The sequence below is a fragment of the Peromyscus eremicus genome, chromosome 7, assembly GCF_949786415.1.
Source record: "Peromyscus eremicus chromosome 7, PerEre_H2_v1, whole genome shotgun sequence".
Lineage (NCBI taxonomy): Eukaryota > Metazoa > Chordata > Mammalia > Rodentia > Cricetidae > Peromyscus > Peromyscus eremicus.
Genome location: NC_081422.1, coordinates 57,332,130 through 57,354,777, shown reverse-complemented (window position 1 = coordinate 57,354,777; position 22,648 = coordinate 57,332,130). Strand labels below are relative to the sequence as shown.

Here is a 22,648-nt window from a genome sequence, read left to right as displayed (position 1 = left end):
TTTCTGTTGTTTTCCTGAGCCCGCTTTCACCCCGCAACCCTGCCAACCTTGATAGGCTGTGGACAGATGTCATTCGTTCTCAGCATCCTTCAGCAAGTTGCCAGGAACCCCTCCTTAGTCTTTCTTACTAGCATGTACACATTCCTCTGTACAGTACGTGTGTGTGCCCCTGTCTATCTGTGGCACACATCATCAGTAAAGTAGCTAATCAACTAGCAGGGTGGAGGTGGCTTTTTATTTACTATGTGGGCATTACTGGACACATTTTCTAATATGAAACTTAACCATGCATACTTGGTTGACCAATTCATTTTGAGTATTAAAGTTTTCCCATTGCTAATTTGGGTATTACACATTTACATTACTGACTTAATCACTTAAGTGATTTGAAAAAACGTGGGGAGTGTTTTGGCCAGTTTTCCTTTGAGGACAAGTGTATGAAACTGAATGAAAATATACCCCAATTGTAAATGAATTAATGTAGAAAGAACCTAGTTTTTAAAGCAATTTGAATTTTAAATACATAAAACTTTCAGGATCTTCAGGACTCGTAAAAAGCACATTTGAATTTATTTTGGTAAGAACTTTGTTTTATGGATACACATTGCATTCTGTGTTTTGTTTTTTTTTTTTTAATTAAACACAAAGCATAGATTTCAAAGAAGGAGGGAGAATAGCTGGTGGTCCCAGAGTGTGCTGCTGTTGTTTTATTAACAAAGGGGAAATGTATATAAATAGATAAAAGTTACCATAAATTCCATGAACTTAAATCTGTGATTCATTGCCTTAAAACTTTCTCTCTTAGAATTTCCATACCGCATGCCAAACCAGTAAAATGGCTTTTAAAAATGTATAGTAGACCAATGTCAGTTTGTATAAAAGTACCAAGTGAAAATATTTATTACATGCATTGGAGAAAAGTTGTTTCCTTATTGAATGTTACCTGTTTATGTAGAGCTCTTTAGATGTAATAAAAGAAAAGCCTTCAGTTAATTTGTGTTCTGTAAACTACTCCTGCTGGGTCTGTAAGGGAAAGAGTCCCACGAGAAAAGTGCTGATACAGCGTGCTCCCAGGGCCCTGTCAGTCAGAGGTTTCCAAGCATGACAAGTAACTACTATCTCCACATCATGCTTTGAGGTCTTTCCTTTCTAGAATACAGCCAGCTCTACACGGAACCACAGCACCTTAAATGTTAAAGGTATCTGTTGTCTGTTGGCTGTCCAAACACCTGGGCCCTCCAGTATTTATAGTGAGCAAACCTGGTGCTAGGTAAACCTGTTGGAATTTGAGGAATGCACAAGTGGGGACCCTGAAGCCACAGCCTTTGCTGATGGTGCTGTGTAAATCGGACTTGAGGAGTTTGAGCTCACTTTGCCACCATGACTAGGGAGCAGTAGTGGAGAAGGTCAGCCCAGGTTATGCAGACGGCCCATTAGCCAAGTGCTCTTTGCAAGCAGTACTGGAGATTCCACTCAGCCAAATAAGATTCAGAAAACATGCTTTAAAACTACACCGCGGGCAGGATATGGTGGTGCACACCTTTAATCCCAACACTTGGGAGGCAAAGGCAGACAGATCTCTGTGGGTTCGAAGCCAGCCTGGGCTACATAGACCCTGTCTACATTGAAACCCAGTCTCAAAAAAAGCCAGAGTGGGGCTGGGGGCTATACCAGAAGGCTGGAGGTATTTGGCAGAGTGCTCGCCCAGCATGTGTGAAGAAGCACTGGTCTCAGTCCCCAGCAGCAAATAGAAGAGGCATAGCAGTGCACGCCTGTTACCTCAGCACTCAGGAGGTGGAGGCAGGAGGACCAGAAGTTCAAGGGCATCCTCCACAAGTTTGAGCTAAATTTGGGATCCACGAGACCCTATCTTTAAAAAAAAAAGAACAATTGCTGACAGACGTCAGAACACATTGGGAAGAACTTCTTCTATAAGGGTCCAGACTATCCTCACCCTGTCCCATATACAGCATCAGCACAGAGCACCTGTCAGGTCTTTGGTATTATAGACTGGTGAACAACGGATGTGCTTCTGAATCCATGGCTGGGGTCAGAGGTGTTGGGTCTGGAACCTTCCCATCCGGCAGGGAAATACAGCCTTCTCTTTGGAGCTCTAGCCTCCCCCAGGAGGACTTGCTTTGGGAGTCATGAAGATTTTTACCGTGTGTTGCTCTCGATTGCTCTGGCTTCTTTCAGGCTCCCTAGGACAGCCCAGAATTCTTCATTTTTTATTTTTATGTTTCCCAGACTTTTGCTTTGTATATCATGTTAGCCACAAACCAAAGTCCTCTTTGAAGGGATGTGCCACTATTATGTAGCCTATTTTTTGTATTAAAGGAATCTGCCAGGTTACCTATAATCAAGCTTCTCAGGGAACACATAGTATCTACTCTCAGGAAAATGAGGCCTTCCTTTCTCAGATCTTCTGTTTGGTCTGAGCTATACAGTGTATGTGAGGTAGCTGAATCAAGACTGACACTGTTTGGTCCCCTGGAGTGTTCCCAGAGCCCAGCCCTTAGTAAAAGATGTGTTTCTGGTCAAACTTCCCAAGAGACACCGGTGATTTGATACATGTTTGTGCTTTCGCTAAGGAACAAAGCCACAGCCAGTCCTAACACAGGAGTGAAGGGCCTCCTGTTCAAGAGCTCTACCCGCCCATGTGAGTGTCCCAGGGGTACTTTTGGGTGAGCCACTGCTTACTGCTCCTGATTTCAGGGCCTCTCAGATTCTGGACACGGCCTGGTACATCCCCTTACTCTGTTAGTCCCAAGAAAGTGGCTTCACGTCACTTGAAGTGATCCCAGATCACTTGAGCAGACCATCCTAATTCCTGGAACCTAATAATGGCCAGGACAGAGCTTTAGCACATTGTTCCAGGAGCATCAGAGGCCTGCTTAACTCTGCAAGGCCTCTGAAGGGGCCAGGCCTCCCACTTCCTTTGGTGTGGAATATAAAGTTGGATCACTTCCCACTACTCCACTGATCCTACACTTAGCACTCACTCTAATGTGTGTTTCCACTTTATACCTGTTTATGAAAGAGCATCCTGCTGGTAAACTGAAAATGGGGATTTGTCAGTGGGATTGTAGAGTTGTAAGAAATGGTGTGTCTGTGTGCCCATGCTTTGTGCTTGTTGCTCTGTGTTTATGTGCACAGTGCTTGTTGCCGTGTGTGTGTGTGTGTGTGTGTGTGTGTGTGTGTGTGTGTGTGTCCTCATTGCTGTCTGTATGTGCATGCACTTTGCTCATTGCCAGTTCCCAGCCGACCCTAGCCTTATCTTGGAAATGCCGAAGGTGGTTCTTGTACCCAAAAGCAGGCTGGTCTTCTGGCAGACTGTTCTTTTGGAGAAACACTACCATGGAAATGCCAATTGCACATGCTCCCAAGTTGCCAATCATTTTCAAGTCATGATCTTCATCCTCTGAGATCCCAAGGCTTTGAGAAGCACAAGGGTCTACCCCAGGTAAGGGTAATGAAGCTGCAGCGCCAGCACTGGCACACAGACCTGACTTCAAATCATAGGCCCTTGCATGCTGCAAGGAGCTAGACTGACGTTAGTACTAAACTCAGTACAGACCTCTCATTACAGGCGCGTCATACCATGGCTGCATCATTTATTGGTACTTAGCCCCTGCAGCAGTTGTGCCGCGTGGTCTTATCATCATGTTTGCCATCTTAGATTTCCCTTTAAAAAAATTCATCAGTTTGGGTTTTCAGGCCCTGGAGCTCTCACACTCTGCTCTCTGGATCCCAGCTCCCTCAGTAGTCTTGCACAGGAAGGGTGATCCTTTGGATAAATGTGTCATATTTCACTTGGCCGTTTGGTTCGATGCCTGCTTCCTTGAAAAGATCGTCCACTGCAATAAATCACATTAATGTTTCAATCTGGGTTTGCTGAGGTTAGGGGTTCCCAGAAGTCTTCCCTGAGAACCTGATGGACTTTTCCCATGGACTGGGCCACAAACCAAAAAAGGAAGGATAACCTGCTTCCAAGGCCCCCAGAGACCACTTGGTTCAACTTTCCCACTCTCTACAGGGCCCAGCATATAGCAGAGTATACTGGTGAGGATTCAGTCACTGAGACTGCCTTGTACTTGATTTTAATTTTAACATTTATTTATTTATTGGGGGTGGGGGTTATTGTCCATGCCACATGTGTGGAGGTCAGAGGACAACTTGTGGGAGTCAGCTTTCTCCTACCATGTGGGTTCCAGAGATCAAACTCAGGTCAGCAGACTCAGCAGCCATCACGGAACTCTTTTAAAGAAACATTTGACCTCTGTGTCTGTCTTTCAAGAAACCTTTAGCATGGGTGTTTTACCTTACAGCCTACCCTTGCAACCTTCCAGTCACACAGGCATCATCCCTGGCTCCAAACACAGCTACACTGATCCAAGCTCACTCCTGCCCCTCTCCTCCAGATAAGCCCACCTCTCCCCTCGCTGACCCCCTGCCAACAGAAGACAGAGTAACAAGCTCTCTGTCATCATCACGTCATTGCAGAAGGCTGGGTGACAAGAGCACTTGGCTTATGTGCACCTTGGGTTTGAGTTGGATCCCTAGCTTAATCTGAAATGCATCTTGTCAATGTACATGCAAAAAAACCCAACTGCATCTGAAGTTCAAAGCATCAAACTGCATTGTTCAGGGGCTGGAAAGATGGCTCAGCAGTTAAAACTGCTCTTGAGAGGACCCTAATTTCATTCCCAGTAGACACGTAGGTGGCTCACAACTGCCTTTAACTCCAGTCCCAGGGGATCTGATGCCCTCTTCTGCCCTCCTCGGGTACCTCTGCATATATGACATACCCTCAACTGGTACATACACAAGATCTTTTTTCAACTGGTACATACACAAGATCTTTTTTTCCATTTTATTTAACTCATGCCCACATGGATTCTCTGAAATTCTACCAGGTTTTTGTTTGTTTGTTTTGAGATGGTATCACTACCTAGAACTTACTGTGCAGACCAGGCTGGCAGGCTGGAACTCAGCAGAGCTCAGCCTGCCTCTGCCTCAAGTGCTCAGATTAAAGGCCTGTGCCACCATGCCTGCCAAATGAGATCTTTCTGAAAATAGCATTGCTTTTGAAAAAGATACTAATTTAGCCATATATCGTGGTGTACACTTTTAATCACAAAACTCTGGAGGCAGAGACGTGGATCTCTGAGTTTAAGGCTGGCCTGATTTAGATAGTGAGGTCCTGTCAGATAGATAGTAGATACATACATACATATATACATACATGATGGATAGATAGATCTGTACATAGATACATAGGTAGATGATAGATAGAATGTAGTTCTCTCTTTTCAAACCCATAGGTGCTCTGAGCCTGAGGAGACAGATGCATCGTATTTCATGGAAAAGCTTCTAACGTCCAGTCAGTTGGACAGGCCAAGCAAGGATCAGCTCCATCATCGGTGACAGACCAGAAGAGGGCAGCACGCCGCAGCCCAGTGCTGCCCAGAAAGGGGCAGCACTCAACAGCCAGGTGATAGCTGGTGAGGGTGCCACACATGCTCAAGATGCTTCCGAAAAGAACACACCATTTCTTCCGAATCCCCAGAAGAAATAGTTACTACTTTTGGTATCTTGTGTTTCACTGCAGCCAAGAGGGAGATGAGTCTCCATCAGCTCCTTCTCAGTGTGTTGTGCTGGTTAACAGTGAGGGGAGTCTAGGGGCCTCTCACTGTAGACATCACTAACCACCTCAGAGGACACTGCACCAGCAGTGTCGTGGGAGTCCGAGGTAAGGGCAGGGCATTTTCCCCTTCACATGAAAAACAGTTGCAGTAAAAGCTGCCAACTGAGAGGAACTGAGAGACAAATCTACCTGCCAGGCACTGTGTCTAAAGGCTTTGCTCAGGACCTTCATGAGTGCAGATAAAATCTGAGCAGGCTGGTCCATAGAATGCTAGCTCTTAGAGGACCCCAGGGATGTCTGTCACATCCCAGGGCTCCCTAGAGGAAGGGCCCAGATTCAAATTCAAATCACAACCTGAAACCTTTTTACTGGTTGGTTGTATTCTGACCAAAAGTTATGGGTATTGGGTCCTTTTCAACCCACTGTGCCTAAGCTAAGCCCTTGAGCTGGCCAGCCAACCTGAAAAGCCTGGCTTTGGAGATCAGTGGTGAAGGTTAGGGGCAGGCCGTGGTCCACAGCTGTGTCAGCACCAGGGCTGCCAACAGTGCTGTCAGGCTGGAAAGGCTGCAAATAGCCCAAGCATGTACCTAGAGCTTTCTCAGAATCCCCATGCCCTTATCATGCTCGGAAGCAAGGAATGTAATAGGCAAGACTATCTCCTGATCTGTGGCCAGGGCAGGTTTCTTTAGCTAGTTTTTCTCTGAAAAGCTCTCATCCCCCCAGCTCCTAGGGCTGCTGGGGGCAGGAGCACAATGGCCTCTCAATTTGGAAACACCATCAGTCAGTGGCCACATGAGAGCCAGCTATGGTAAGAGGATGGCCCTGGGGATGAAGGACCTGCATTCTGCTTCAGCTCCACTCAAGAGCTGCTCACTCAGTTGGCCCTTTCTATCAGTTGAAGGGCCACTGGTGTTGCCAGTGTGTCCTGTGTCATAGCTTTCAATGTGTGGAGCTTGTGTGCACATGGGTATGCCTGTTCATTTGTGTGGAGGCACACGTGTGTGTGCAGCACACCTGTGGACGCCTGAGGTTAACATCTGGTAGCTTCCTCTATGGCTCTCCGCCTTTGTTTGAGGCAGAGTCTCCTTGAACCTGGAGCCCACAGTTCAGACTAGTCTAGCTAGCTAGCTTCTCTGGCATCCTGTCTCTGCCTTCTGAGTGAGTTCTGGAATTACAGGCAGCCACACACACTCATCCAGCTTTTTTACACAGGTCCCCAGGCCCCAAACTCAGGTTCTCATACTTGTGGGGCAAACTACCTATGAAGCTATCTTCCTAGCCCCCGTCATGGCCTTTTGACATTATGACAGAATATCACCTACAAAGTTGATATTTGATAACCACACAGTAAAGTTCTTTAAACCAAACAAAGCACTCAGAATGTTTAAAGTAAGCTCAGGATTCTGTTTGGCTGCATCCCTAGCCATCGGGAGTCACATCAAGACCCTCAATGACAGACACCCCAACTGTTCACATGAAAATAGCCACCACCGTTCCTAGGACCCCAACTGGGCTGTCTCTGGGCTGACCCTCTACCCTGGCCCACTTCTGCCTGTCCCCTCTGGTTCTGCCTGGAGCCCTAGTCCAGCCCTCAGCCAACTTGACTTGTGCTTACAAGCTTCTGGGCCATTCATCAATTGGCCATCTGCACGGCCTTGGGTGGTGGACACAGCATTGTCCTCCCGAAGATTCCCTAACCCTCCCCAGACAGTTCAGAGTCAAGCTGGCCAGGCTGTTACCTTCTTTGTGGGTGAGCTTCTCTCCCAGTTTCATGAGTTTCGACCGCAACTCAGATGCCATGATGTAACCTTTCTTCTCCTTGTCTGCCATCAGCATGGCCAAAAGGATTTCTTTCTTTGGGTCTTCTTGTTTGATTTGCGTGTGCATAATGGTCAGGAAGGTGGAGAAATCCAGCTCTCCATGTTTGTCTGGAAACCCCAAACAGCACAGTGAGCTGGAGGAAACTGGCTGGCTGTCAGAGCCAGCCCCAAGGCTACCTAGTTCTCAAGACACTGGTCATGGTAAGGGGGACAGAGCTCTCCTGACCCCAGGATGGAAAGTCTCCTTTTCACCCTGCCAACAGTCTTCAGTAACAGTGTGTGATAGTGTTGATGTCAACTTGACAGAACCTAGAACCTTACTGAAAGGCTTGTGGGGCATACCTGTGGGGACCATCCTGATTATGTTAGTTGATGTGAAAGACAAGTCCATTATAGATGGCACCATTCCCAATTATATCAGAGTGGAGAAGCGGGCTCAGTCCTAGCATGCACACATTCATTGCTACCTTCTTCTTACTATGTGATCAGGTGCTTCGAGCCATGATGGACTTTACCTGATACATGAGCTAAAATAAACCCTTCCATCATTAAGTTGCTTTGGTCAGGGTATTTTATAGCAACAGAAAAAACAACACAAAACAACCTAAGACACTATGCTTATTAATCCCTCCCCCAATCTTGCTTGCTAAGATGACAACAGAAACTCAAGAGTATTGAATCATGGCATAGGACCAGATGGAGCTATATAATAGTACTTTCTCATTGGGACTGCCAACCTGCAAATAACAACACAGAGATTATTATTGATTATGAAGCTTGACCTTAGCCTAGGCTTTTTTTCTAACTAGCTCTTACAACTTAATTAACATCTTTCTATTAATCTATGTTCTATCATGTAGTTCAGTTACCTGTCCTCTTAATCCTATTCTTACTTATTCTGCATCCCGGTGGCATTTCCCACACACCTTGATTCATACCTCTGACTTCCTCTTTCTCTCTGCCCGGAAGCCCCACCTATTCTCTCCTGCCTAGCTATTGGCCATTCAGTTTGTTTTTTTATTACACCAGTCACAGCAATACATCTTCACACAGTGTACAAATATCTTACAACATTTCCCCCTTTTAATCTACATAAAAAGGGAAGATTTTAACTCTAACACAGTAAAACTATATACAATAAGAACAATTATCAAGTTGAGAGACATAAAAGCTTAAGTTGTTTATCTAAGAAAATGCTTTAAGATCTAAAAGATATTTTTAGGATGATAATACAAGTTATGATAGAAAATGGCTTAGGTATAAAACTTTGGATTCAGCCTGGCAGTGGTGGTGCACGCCTTTAATCCCAGGACTCAGGAAGCAGAAGCAGGCAGATCTCTGTGAGTTTGAGGCCAGCCTGGGCTACAGAGAGAGTTCCAGGACAGGCTCCAAAGCTGCACAGAGAAACCCTGCCTCAAAAAAAACAAAACAAAACAAAAAAACCTTTTGACTCATCAAGATAGCATAGACAATAGATTATTTTCTCCAAAATTCCAAATACAAATGGGCTGGAAATTGTAAATGTAATTCTTACCTGATAATTGTTCTCATTATATATAGTTTTACTGTATTAGAGTTAAAAATCTTTCCTTTTTATTTAGACAAAAAGAGGGAAATGTTGTGGGATATTTGTACACTGTGAAGATGTAGTGCTGTGATTGGTATAATAAAAAGCTGAATGGCCAATAACTAGGCAGGAGGTATAGGTGGGACTTCAGGGAAGAGAGGTAGAGTCACCAGCCAGACACAGGGAGGAAACAGGAGGTGCAAGGTGGAAGAGAAGAGAGGTAATGTCATGTGACAGAACATAGATTAATAGAAAGATGTTAATTAAATTATAAGAGCTAGTTAGAAAAAAGCCTAAGCTAAGGCCAAGCTTTCATAATTAATAATAAATCTCCATGGGGCTAGAGAGATGGCTCAGCAGTTAAGAGCATTGGCTGTTCTTCCAGAAGACCCAGGTTCGATTCCCAGCACCCACATTGCAGCTCACAACTGTTAGTAACTCCAGTCAGGGGATCTGATACATGCACACCAATGCACATAAAATAAAAAAGTTAAAAAATAATAACAATAATAATAGTAATATATGTTGTTATTTGCGAGCTAGTGGTCCTGACAAGAAAGGTACTTTTACAATTGGGCACCAGATGTAGCAAGCTTTCTCAAATGTAGTCGATCTTTTTTTTTGTGGGATTGCCAGCTCCCCAATAACAACATGGAGACTTAAACAGCTGTATTGAGAACTGCTGGTAGCAAAAGGCCATGGAAGTATACAGCAGGAGACAACTAGTGTTCAAAAGGTTAACCTATCAGAACCAAGGGTTCTGGGAGAAGACTAAGCCATCACACAAGGTGTGTTGGAATTATTGCCTTTTGAATGAATTGGCTGTTTCTTGTTGTAAAGTTGTGCAATTACACTATGATATCTCCCCATTACCATGCATCTTCATGCAATGTATATATGTAATCTCATGATTACATCTCAATCACATATACTTGTGGGTGGTCAGGAAGATGGCTTTTCATTTAGCTGTATAATTTCGATATATAAAAAATATACTAGGATATGCTTCATAGCCAGATCCATTGTCCCATAAGACTGTAGACACTTAAGGTCTGCTATGTTCCTTTTGCTCAGACTAACACAGAAGATAATAATCTCTCCTCAGTCTAACACAAACTACACGCTTTTAGGTTATTTTTACCTCAGAGCAAGTTCAAACTAAAGGCCTTTGTAAATAGATCATAAGTTTAAAACTTTACAGCTATACACAAGGTCAGAGTCGCAGGTGTCTTACCAAGGTTACTAACACAAAACACCCTAAGAAAAGCCTGCCAGTTTTTCGCTTGCCAAGTCTGCTGACAGTAGACCTATGTCTCAAAGTTTGTCACTGGGTGCTGTGGGATGGTCTGTATGTCAAGTGTGTTGCTGATTGGTCAGTAAATAAATCACTCATTAGCCATTGGCTAGGCAGGAAGTATAGGCGGGACAAGGAAAAGAATTCTGGGAAGTGGAAGGCTGAGAGAGAGACACTGCCAGCCGCCATCAGGACAAGGAAGATGTAAGGTACCAGTAAGCCATGAGCCATGTGGCAAAGTAAAGATTAATAGAAATGGGCTAAATATAAGAGTAAGAGCTAGACAATAACAGGCCTGAGCTAATGGCCAAGCAGTTTAAATAATGTAAGAGTCTGTGTGTTTATTTTATAAGTGGGCTCTGGGACTGGCGGGACTTGGTGGCGGGAGCTGGAGAGAAATTCTCCAGCTACAACTGGGCACTGTGCCTTCCCTGTTTGGTCCTGAAACCTTGAAACCTTGCACTACCATGGTAATGGCTCTGCTCCTTACTGTCTATTCTAGGAATGTGCTATGACCTTGAGGGTTTTGAAACTTTTCTCAGGATTGCAAGGAGTCTCTGATTAGAAATGTATAGGATAGTCAGGCAAGAGAGGAGCTAAGAATGAAAAGCTGAAAAGAAGCTGTAGATTTAAAGTTTACTTAGAACAATAAAGACATGGACTGAAAGAGCACGGTGTGTGTGCATAGATTCATTTCCTTATCCCTCAGATTAGATCCTTAGCTGCTTGTAGAGTCTTCTTCAGACTCAGAGAAGGTCCTTGAGGGCGGCACTTAATGGGCCTTTGTTACAGCTGGGCTGTTTCACTAAGCATATGCCAAACTCTCTGCAAAAGACTATTTCCCCATAAATATAGGAGCTGAGTGTGGTAACACACATCTGTAAGCCCAACATTCGGGAGGTGGAGGCAGGAGGATCAGGAACTCAGTATCACCCTGAGCTAGCACAAGGTGAGTTCAAGATCAGCCTGGGCTACATGAGACCCTATCTCAAAATAAAAGCAAAGGGGGGAAAAGCCACTGTTAGTGTGTTAGTGTGCTTTCGTAGGGGCTGTGACAGACTTGGTGGGACATCAGACCAGGGTCCCCTTGGGAATGAAACACTATACATGGCCAGCTACCTCTACAGTTCAGTCCTGGTGAGGCACATTACCACCAGCACCTCAGGCTTCTGAGCTTTCTCCACCACCACCATCTGCTTCTCCCATCTGGGCCCTTCACAAGCCCACCTGGATGGTCCACTCACCAATCCCATGAGTCTGCAGGTGCCGCTGCACTTCCCCAGGTGTGGGGCTGGCCCCCAGACACCTCATGGACACCAGAAGATCTGTGGCCTTAATCTTCCCTCTTTGCTGCTTGTCATACAGGGAGAAGCATTCTTTGTACTCTGTACAGATCGGGCAAGGAAGTCAGTAGAGGTGGTCACTCCACGACCCATGCTCCTCCTCTTCATTCCTTTCTCCTTTGCCCCCCCCCCACATGTTGGGGATGAACTGGGACCTTGCACATGTTGTGCAGACACCATAACATTGAGCTCCCCCCTCCTCCCAGGTCTCTTCCCTTTTGCCCTCCCTCATTTCTAGAACCCCATAAAAATGGGAGTGTGATGGTGCATGCCTGTAATCCCAGCACTTGGGGGGGGGGGGAGGCAGGAGAATCAAGAGTCCAAAGTTCTCCCTCACTGTGCAGTAGTCAGAGGTCAGTCTAGGCTGTATGAGATATCGTCTCAAAAGCGAAACAAAAGAAAGGGCCCGCAAGGCGGCTCAGCCGGTAAAAGTTTTCGCTGCCAAGCCTGACGACCTGAATTTGATCCACAGAATCCTCGTGGTATAAGGAGAGAAGCAACTCCTGCCAGTTGTCCCCTGACATCCACAGCACACGTACACTCACACACACAGGACATAAATAAACGTAATAAAAATAGAAAACCACCAAGTTAAATAGAATTCTGAGAAAGACGAATAGTTGACGGTATATTTATATTGTTCTCACTTATTTGTATGTGTGTGACTCTGAGTGAATGCCACATGTGTGTAGGTGCCAAAGAGGCCAGAAGGTTGGATGCCCTGGAGCTGGAATTACAGGTGATTGTAAGCCTCCCCACACAGGTGCTCTGGAAGGACCGTCTCTCCAGCCCCCACTGAATTCATTTTTAGTATAAGCACATACCAAGCATATATCAAATTTTACATGGGCTGTACCAGACTCAAAAAGAGTGTTGATCTGAAATCCAAACTTAACAGGGTATCCTGTGGTTTATCTGGCCAGGATGCCCCCTCTTTCCTTCTCTGTTCTTAAGATGCCACTCAGAAGCTGTTTCCAGGGCTACCCAGGAAGAAGAGAACTGGGTAAGGCTGCCAGACTCGCAGGGACCTTGGCAAAATTGATGCAACTGTCCTGCCGACGCCTGCCGACGCCTCCAGGAGCAAGTGGTTCCGTGGTGCTCTCCTAGGTAGGGATTTATTACTGTCACAGCTGCATGTGATACTTCCTATCACATGTCCAGCCCCAGGCCCTAACTCCTGAACTCTCAAGTCCTCCTCTGGCAGGTCCTGGGCCCGACCACGGAACTGCCGCGGAGTGTGCCCAGAACATCAGCAGTGGCCCCACAGCTCTCCCTGCAGTCCTTCCTTCCCTGTGCAGCAGCCCTCCTCCTCCTCCACCCCCTCCTCCTGCTGCCGCAGGTGTACAGCTGGCAGAGCGGTCCTGCCTCTTCCCAGCAGCCCCTGGAGGCAAAGCCAAGCCACCTGGGAGCTTGGGAAAGCTCGCAGCTCTGCGGATGGAGATTCTGCGGGGTGAGCTCCCCTAATCCCCTAATCCCTTCCATTTTCCAAAGAAGGAGGCTGAAGCCTGTGAGAGGGGCCCAGGATTTGCTGGCTGTCCAGACAGGCACACCGCATTCTCCCGTGTTGGTAACTGGGGCCTAGGGTAAGGATTAAACAGAGGCCAGCCTCTGAACAAACTGTTTCCTCTTCCAGTCTCAACAGATCCAGCTTTTCTTTCATTTCTTAAATATGTTAATACATTTTATTTGTTTATTTAGTGTCTACGTGTGGGGGTCAGAGGGTGTCTTGTGAGGGAGTCGGTTCTCTTCTTTCATCTTGGGTGGGGATGGGGGGGGTGGAACTGATTGTCAGGCTTGACAGTAAGTGCCCTTACCCACCGAACCAACTCGCCAGACCCAGTCCATCTCTTCAAACCTGCACAGCCAGATTCCCTGGAGCTGGAGTTACAGGTGGGTGTGAGCCACCCAGTGTGGATGCTGGGAACCTAACTCAGATGCTCTTAACCACTGAGCCATACCTCCAGCTCCCCACCCCACCACCTCTCTTCTAGACCAAACTCTGGTCCTTTACATCTCTGGGATCCCTGCCTGGGTAACCAGAAGCCACTTCTGGAGCCTCCTGGACACTGTCCTGCATCACAGGGCTTTGTGGGTCCTAGATACTCGAAGTCTTATCTCATGTGCTAGAAGAAGATAACAAGATACTGGGGTTACCAGGGAGCCCCTGGCTGCCCTGAGGAGCCTGCTCCTTCAGTCCCTACACACACATCCCCTGCACACACATCTCCATCCTCTTAATCTAGCCACCCATCCTTTACTGCTCTCCATTCTGTCTTTCACTCCCCTTGATGGTGACTCTAAGAATTGGGGGTTTTTAATCTTTTGGCTCACTGCTGAATTTTTAATAGCTAGGGCAGGGCTGGCACAGAAAAAGGACACTTGCTGAAGTAAAGAATAAGTTGAGGTAAATGCATTGAGTTAAAAATCCCTAGAGATATGCAAATACTCCAAATAAGAAAAAGACCTTCTCCAGGCCTCCTCCCTTCCCACAGAAGGCCCGTGTGTGGAAATGGTTAACAGCTGTGCTAACACATTCATACGTTTACCATGCACCTTACAGGTATTAAGGATGTGCAGTGCGCAATTCACACATAATAAAATATGTAATGTTCTCCCTTATAAATTCTATCTAGCCTGGAGGTAGTGGTACACGCCTTTAATCCCAGCACTTGGGAGGCAGAATCAGACAGCTCTCTGAGTCTGAGGCCAGCCTGATCTATAGAGCAAGTTCCAGGACAGCCAAGGCTACCCAGAGAAACCCTGTCTCAAAAAAACAAAACTAAATAAATAAATAGAATAAATTCTGTCTAACCAACTCAACATTACAAGTGAATTTTGACCACTCTTGTATTCATAGTTAACCCACAGCTTCGATTTAACAAAATAATACAATTCTTTTCCCAGTGAATTGAGATTGTATTTCCATTAAATCCAATAATGGTCCTCTAGTAAACTGTTCCTCACCATAGTATAAATTATATTCACTAAACTGAAACCTCCTGCTTTCTTGAGTCTCATGTGGCCCAGGTTAGCCTTGAACTTCTGATCTTCCCGCCTTTGCCTCCTAAATGCTGGGATTACAGAGAAACACCATCATATCTAGTTTGTGTGGTGTTAGGGATTGAACCCAGGTCCCCATGTATGTTAACTGAGTTACATCCCCAGCTCCTAAACTGGAACTTCTTTCAAGTCTTTCATGCTACTGATTGCAGCAAGGCTGTCTTCATAGCTTTCCACACAGACTGAACATAGTTTGTACCTTCTCTGTTTAATAATACCTAATTTTAATATCAGCTTATAAAATTCCTAGAAGTATCCTCACACCCAGTGCCCAGCACGTGATGCTATTCTCTCCTTTGTCCCTAGCTCGCGGCAGCCCCATAAGGTGACATCATTGTCCGTCTCTCTCTCCGATGAGAAAACCAATGCTCCGAGGTGAATGGCCAGGCAGCAGCCTCCAGCGGCCCCGTTCCTCCCCCATCCCTATCCAATTGATAAATATTAAAAGGCCACCTTCTTGGTATCAGACACTGGGATACAAAGAGAATCTGCTTTCTTCCTTTCTAGTAGTTTCAAAAGCCATAGAGAGGAACAGTGAGTCTTCCATCCTGGCATGGTGGGGCGACTTCTGAGGCTGGAGGCAGCCTCTAGCTTAGGTTCACCTTTAAAGACTTTATTTTTCATTGTGTGTATGCATGCATCCAGGTAGGTGCCTATGGAGACAAGAAGTGTCCGATGCCCTGGGAGCTGGAGTTAGAGGTGGTTGTGAGCAGCCCTTGTATGTGTGCTGGGAACCAAACTTGGGTCCTCTGCAAGAGCAGTACAAATTCTGAACTACTGAGTCATCCTGCCAGCTCCTAGCCCTAAATGTAGGCTAGGCCCAGTGCTTTAAAGTCCCTTCATCTGTCACCTCTGGCCTTGGCATTGGTTTTGGGGGGTAGGGAGTTAAGGATTCTAGGAGAAGGTACCCACTTGGACCTATTAAGTCACATCCCTGCCACCCCCTCTTCTAGACCAAGCTCTGGGCACTTACGCTTCTGGGATCCTTGCTGGAGTAACCAGAAGCCAAGTCTGTGGCCTTCTGGCCACTGTCCTGCATCAGAGCTTCCTGGACCCTGTGCACCTGCAGTGTTATCCCACTGACCAGGTGTCATTTCAGCAGCAATGAGAAGGACATAGTGGGGCTGTTTCCATCCTCTGTTGGGGTAGGTTTAGGGGCACAGCCTCAGGGGAAGCTGCTTTTCCCCTGAATGTCCCAGGCTGGGCTCTGGCCATTTTTGCCAGGTACTCAGCCACCAGACTCCTGGCCAGGTCTTGGCCAAGTCCTGTGTAACCCAATTCTGCCTTTCTGGTCTTGGAGAGACAGACCTCTCCTCTGCAGGAAACTTAAGAACAAGGTGCTCACACTGAGTTGGGCGGGCGGTGTCAGCTGAAGCCCTAGTTTTACAGAGACTACGGCTCATAAAGGAATGTCCTGCCAGCCGGGCGGTGGTGGTGCATTCCTTTAATCCCTGCACTTGGGAGGCAGAGGCAAGTGGATCTCTGTGAGTTCCAGGCCAGCCCTGGTCTACAGAGAGAGTTCCAGTGTAGCCAAGGCTACACAGAGAAACCCTGTCTTGAAAAACAAAAACAAACAAAACAAAACAAAAAGAAAAAAGAAAGAAAGAAAGAGAAGGAAATATCCTGCCAAGGGTGTAGCCCTGGATTCTGTTCCCCATCTGCACTGACTACAAAGCCCCACCCCTTTGTCTAGGGCCTTCAGCCACTATGTTAATGTTCTCTCTCCAGCTCTCACCAGCTTCCCACCCAGACCCACTCTCTGGCTCTGAGGAGCAATCTCTCGTCTGTGACCCAGCTTTAAAGTCACATTGACATATAATAAGCCCCAGGAAGTCAGCAAGGCCATCTTCGGAGTCACCCCCAACCAGATAGCCAGCCGGCCCACAGCACCGGGCCCCAAGCCTGTGGGTGGGCCAGCTCTCCACCCATCAGGCCTTCCTTCCTACCAACAGAACCCAGCAAAGCAAATTGCCTAATGAGACACACATTTGTGGGGAGTTCCTAATTAAAGAACAAACCCAACCTACCATTAATTTGGTCCTGGGAAAGGAACTTGGCCTGCAGCAGAGAAAGAACAATTAGGAGGGGGCTCCAGCAGGGGCCTTCTCACCCACTTCCGGCAAAGCCCCTCACTCACCATCTTCAGGCACCCCTTGTTCCGTGTTTGGTTCTCTTTCCTCGGGCTTGGAGTCGAAAGTCCACCAGGCTGGGTGGAGGCCTGGTAATAAATCCTCTGCTGCCATGGAGACTGGGCCCAATGCCATGAGGGTCAGATTCCAGCTTTCTCTGAGCAGTGATGCCCCCCCATCCTGACGTTGACTGTGAGGAAACCATTACAAACTCTCCTGGAGGTCCTTGCCCCTGGAGGCTGAGGCTCTGCAGCCCCAGGAAAAACGCCAGTGTCCCTGGGAGCCTAGATTCTGGAAAGGGGCCCCAGGTGGGGCTGACTCTGTCCTGGCCTGAGCCTGTCTTGGGACCCTTGCTGCAGCTAGACACCACACACACTTTCTCCAGAAGAGGCTATCCAAAGGAGCCCGGCTCTGAGACTTCATACACAGCCTTGGGGACGCACTGCAGCTGGGGACCCACTGAGGACATTGTCTTCAGCTGGGACCCGAATCCCTCCTCTCTTCTGCCTGTTCCCTCACCAGATACATGATGCCATAATTATAGGCTGCAGGGACCCAATGACCAGCACACTGCCAAGTCTACCTCCCGGGGGTGGGGGCTGGGGATGGTGGGGGCTGCTGGAGCTGCTCAGGAGCCTTGGAGTTTGGCCTCTCAGTGACTTTCCCAGGCAGGAAGCTCCTCTAACTCTTCTTCTGCTCCTCACCCCTTCCTGTATTAGCGCTGACTCTGAATTTCTCTGTGCTGCTTCCCTTCCCCCGAGAGACTGGAATATGGGTGGCTCCCAGAACTGCCATTAAGCCCTGGACATGACTAGGTCCTCACACGGGTCTGGAAGTCTCCTTCCCTCATCCACACCTGGTGGCTGGCTTGCCTGCAAGGCATCTAATCCAGGCAGGCGCAGTCATTGGCTATTGTGTGTGGTCACCCAGGCTGTGCACTTCACAGGGAGCTAACAGGGCTGCTGAAGTCTGCAAGTGCCAGAGGAAGAGGGCTCGCCTGCTAACTTGTATGAGGGCACATGGACACAGGGGCCTCCCTCTGGTTCTGACCACCTCCATGTGGAATGTTTTTTCTCCCCAAGTTTCTCCTGATTCACCTCTTCATATTCTTAGACTTGAGAATCTTGAGGTTCCAACTGCACTTTATAGGGTGGTATGGTGGGGGAAGGCTGGAGAGTGCACCTCAGTGGCCTTGAGAGAGTAAGGCAAGTAGGCAGAACTTTGACAGGTGGGCACAGGCCTCAATCACCTACCTTTGTGAAGGGTTCAAAGACAGGTAAGGCATTTTCTTGGGTTTCAGTAAGTGGGTACTGGGATCAGCCATGTGCTCTAAGGGTGTCCTGACACCTGTCAACTCTCCCATTCTTTTTTTTGTTCTGAGCGTGTGCATGCGTGTGTGTGTGTGTGTGTGTGTGTGTGTGTGTGTGTGTGTGTGTGTCCTGAATCATTTATTGGTATAAATTTTAGAAACATTACTTACATCATCGGTAATGGAGCTGAATAGTCATGCGCTTTCTCCCACTGGTGTTAGAGAACTGTTAGAACGTTGTAGCCCTTACGGAGACCACAACTCTTGTGGCCAGCAGATGGCAGCCCACGCATCTCCCTGTGCTGATGGACTGGTTTGGCTGGGTGTCAGGGTTTGTTCTGATAATTAATTTATGGAGTGGGTCATTGAGGAGAACCTCAAGAATTTGCACGTGAATCCTTCCACCCAGTAAGAATTCAGGCCTCAAAGCTCCGCAGTAGAGTCCAGCTCTCTCAACAAGACTGAAGATTGGGCAATCCAGCTGGTTAACACCATGATGGTCAGGCCTGCCTCTAAGGAACTGGGTGTTTGCAGCCTCCCCTGTGAACATGAAGTCCTGCATCTGGTGAAATTTTGCCTAGCCTCGTAAAGCAGCCTGTTTGCTTTACCTGGCCAGGTGGGGCGGGGAGCCCTGTGTAGCACAGAGTTAGCAGCAACCCCTGAAGAAAGTGCTTCCTGTCAGACCTCTTCTTCCTCTAGAGCAGTGGTTCTCACCCTTCCTAATGCTGCGACCCTTAATACAGTTCCTCATGGTGTGCTGACCCCCGCAACTATAAAATTATTTTGTTGCTACTTCATAACTAATTTTGCTAGTGTTATGAATCATAATGTAACTATCTGATATTCAGGATATTTGTGACCCTTGTAAAAGCCATAAGACCCTCAAAGGGGTCGCAACCTACAGGTTGAGAATTGCTGCTTTATAGTCTGTACTCGTATGTACCCACCTTGACTCACCTGATGGCTGCCACCAGACAGAAAAGCACTTTTTAAAATATACTTTTAATTATGTGTATGTTTGCATGTCTGTGTGTTCATATGAGTACAGGAGCCCACAGAGGCCAGGAAAGGAAGTCGGAGCCCCTGCAGCGGGAATTACAGGCAGTTGTAAGCCACTCCGGGTAGATTCTGGGAACCAAATTCAGGTCCTCTGCAAATTCAGGCGCTCAGGGAGTCATCTATCTCTCCAGCAGCCATGTGTTGCTGTTTTGAGACAGATCTCGTGGCCCAGGCTGCCCTCAAAGTCACTGTACAATTGAGGATGGCTTGGAATTCTTGCTCCTCCTCCTTCCACCTCCCAAGTAAACGTCAGGTATTTGCGGCCACACCCACTTCCCTGTTTGTAGGTGGTGAGGATGTCTCATGCTGTTTCAGCTGGTTTAAAGCACCTGCTCCAAGGCTGGGACTACATATGGGCTCATGGTCTGTGCCCACCAGGCTACACTGTACTCTGCATGTGACTCTTCATGTCAAAAGGAACAGAAAACCGCTCCAGTACCACTTGGGGCTGAATTTATTCACTTTATTCTTGAAACATGGCCCTCCTGGCTAGGGGCTGGCACCTCCCTTGGGCATCACCGAATTCTGTTGGGTCCCTTCCCTCTTTTTACCACCCTGGACTAAGCCCCCTCCCCGTGGAAGGGGCTTCAGGCAAGTGGCACCTCCTCCCCACTCAGTCTACTTTGTCCACAAGGATGCCAACCAGAGCAGCAGAAGAGCCTCCGGGAACGTCTTAGAAAGATTATGTAGGAGCCGGGCAGTGGTGGCGCACTCCTTTAAACCCAGCACTCGGGAGACAGTAGCAGGCGGATCTCTGTGAGTTCAAGGCCAGCCTGGTCAACAGAGCGAGTGCCAGGACAGGCTCCAAAGCTAGAAACACCCTGTCTCAAGCATGCAAGCCCTGGGTTTGACCCACAGCACTGTATGAATCAGACACACATGCCTGTAACTCCAGTAGAGAATAAAGGCAGGAGGATCAGAAGTTCAGTTCCACCCTGGGCTACTGAGTGAGTTCAAAGCCAGCCTGTACCACGGAAGACTCAGTCCCTGACCCCAGCCCTATCTCCCTATATCCTGCCCTTGAAAGGGATTCAGAGAGCAAGATCTTCCTCTTGACACTTTCTCATGGAGCTGTGTTCCTCAGCCAAGCTCTTAGCCAAGGCCCCTTCCTTTCACACAGGTGGGAGCTGATAGGGCAGTCCTTAGCCCTCCCCCGGCCAGGAGAGTGAGACTTGGCAGGCTTCCTGTGTGCCTGCTGGGTAAAGTGTGGAAGGGTAAGAAGGCCCTGACTTTGCTCTCCTCACCTCCATCCTATGTGCCTTTTTGTTTCAGGCCTCTCCTGGACTAACCAGTGTCCCCAGAATCCATGTCCACCTAGAGCCAAGGGACTTAATCTGAAGCAGGTCTGTGGATGTAACTGAGATGAGGTCATCCCAAGTGAGTAGGGTAGGTCCTAACTCAAGGAAGGGGGTTCAGACACTACACAGGGAGGGCCATGACTAATGGGCCCACAGCCCAGAACACCCAGGATAGCCTGAGTCCCACCACAGGCTGGAAGACGCAGAGAAGCATCCTCTAGAGCCTGTGAGAATGCAACCCTGTCAACACCTCGCCCTCAGAAGCGAGCAGATGAACAGCTGCTGTTCTCCACTATCATGTTCACGGTACCATGACAGCTGCCTCCCAAAGCCACATGGGCTGCACACTTGCACCTGGGCGGCAAAAAACTGGGGTCTCATGGATCCCACTAGGTACAACCCAGAAGGGGGTCAAGATGCTGTTTCCAGAGGAAACTAGCTGAAGTCCAGGGCCACACTGGGCAGCCAGGGCCTGGAGTGGTGGTCCCCAGAGGAGCCTACATCACAGTGGCCTACAGGGTCCGTCCCCAGTTCCTGGTTTCTCCCATAACCTGACTCACTCTGGGACCCAGTTTGCTAGAAGCTTGCTGGTAGAAATCCAGGTAGATGAAGCCAGGCTGCCATCCAGACAGCTTTCCAGGACCACATCCCTAGTCAACTGCCCAAGAGGCACACAGTGGCCCAGGGCTCCAGGAACTTCCTATTCCTAAATACTCACTTTGGTAAATGTTTTCAAATGTTCCCTCAGGGTCAGGGAAACAGCTCAGTCAGTAAAGCACTTGCCTTACAAGCACAAGGACCTGAGTTCTAACCCCAGGACCCACATAAGAAAGGTCAGGTGTGGTGGTACATTTGCAGTCTAGGCCTGGGGAGGTGGAGACTGGATTTCTGCAGCCCACACTGGCCAGTGAACCTAGCCTAATGGGCAAGTTCCAGGCCAGTAAAAGACCCAGTCTCAAAAAAAAGGTGGATAGTGTCCCTAAAGGACACCTGAGGTTGTCCTCTGGCCTACACACTGCCCACATTCCCACTGTTTTCTTACTAAGGGCTCCCCAAAATGCCAAGTCTTCAGGCCCCACAAATCAGGCCTGTCCCTGCTTATGAGATAGCTGTTTAGACCTGATAATGATAGTCCTGAAATGGTAGCATCCTGGAGGCAGACAAGGAATGTGCTGGGCAGCTGAGGGGACAGATGCAAGGATGGAGCCATGGTCCCCATGTCTCTGGTGAGGTGTGGCCAGGTTGAGAACTCTGGCCACCAAGAGCGCAGTCAACTTGCCCAAGGCTCAGGGCTGCCTCCTACAAAATAGCTTCCCGCTGCCTCCCAGCACAGGGGATGACTGGAGGGGAACCCCTAGCGACAGGTCTGAGATGCTCTATTCCCCTGCAGTGGCCCAGGTTCCTCTAAGGACACTGTACTGACTGGGAAGAGATCCTTCTTGCCCACAGCCCCAGGAGTCCTTAAGTCAGTGGTTCTCATCATTCCTAACGCTGTGACCTTTTAATACAGTTCCTCATGTTGTAGGGACCCCAACCATAAAATTATTTTTGTTGCTACTTCATACTGTTGCGACTGAGCAGAGTCTCAGTTTCTAAGACCATCGGCAGTAAGAGTTTTCTGAAGGTCGCAACCCACAGGTTAAGAACCACTGCTCTAGGTGGTAGGCGGATTGGGGGTGGGGGGGGGGGCAGTGGGAGGGCCCTCTAGGCCTGCCCCAAGAGAAAGCCTCTTACCCTACAGCCTAGGCCCCAGACCAGCCAGTCTCCCCCCCCTTAGTCCAGAACTCCCTCCTGCCTCCCACCACACTCCCAAAGCTAGAAACAGCCCCCAGCCAGGCTGGGCACCACACCAGCCTTTATTCAGACCTCTCAGCACTCAGCATGGTCTAGCCTGTAGAAAGACCACAACAAAAGAGAAAATCTGGGGCCCACTGTTCCGAGAGCAACAGAAAAGAATGCATAGGAGTGTCCCAAAGCTCACAGCACAAGCCAGTGCTGGCTGCCAAAGGAGGTGGTGGTGCCTTTGTGCCAAGGAGACCTGTACCTAAGCCTGGGAGGCGGGGCTGGGGAGAAGCAGGAGCCACCGTGCTGGGAAAAAAGGCACCCGGCAGGTGGCGAGAGA

The 22,648-nt window shown here is 48.1% G+C and overlaps 1 protein-coding gene across 2 annotated transcripts; it reads right to left on the bottom strand.

The window, feature by feature from the left end:
* Positions 1–3,597: 3,597 nt before the first annotated feature.
* Positions 3,598–17,005, bottom strand: Calml4 (calmodulin like 4). 2 transcript variants are annotated; one of them, XM_059268062.1, is made up of 5 exons: positions 16,869–16,955; positions 16,759–16,789; positions 11,573–11,713; positions 7,387–7,575; positions 3,598–3,857 (listed from the first exon to the last, which is right to left on the bottom strand). In XM_059268062.1, the coding sequence occupies exons 1-5, from the start codon at positions 16,869–16,871 to the stop codon at positions 3,760–3,762; spliced, it is 462 nt and encodes a 153-aa protein (XP_059124045.1). In that variant the 5' UTR covers positions 16,872–16,955; the 3' UTR covers positions 3,598–3,759. The 2 variants fall into 2 exon arrangements, with proteins under 2 accessions (XP_059124045.1, XP_059124044.1); XM_059268061.1 differs by lacking the exon at positions 16,759–16,789 and having other exon boundaries at positions 16,869–17,005.
* Between the last annotated feature and the right edge of the window lie 5,643 nt (positions 17,006–22,648).

Coding starts and splice junctions, on each gene's coding strand:
- Calml4 (XM_059268061.1), bottom strand. CDS start 16,995: ATGGCATTGGGCCCAGTCTCCATGGCAGCAGAGGATTTATTACCAGGC. Junction 7,576..11,572: donor CCTGCAGACTCATGGGATTG/GTGAGTGGACCA, acceptor TGGGGTTTCCAG/ACAAACATGGAGAGCTGGAT. Junction 3,858..7,386: donor GAAGCTCACCCACAAAGAAG/GTAACAGCCTGG, acceptor GATTTATTGCAG/TGGACGATCTTTTCAAGGAA.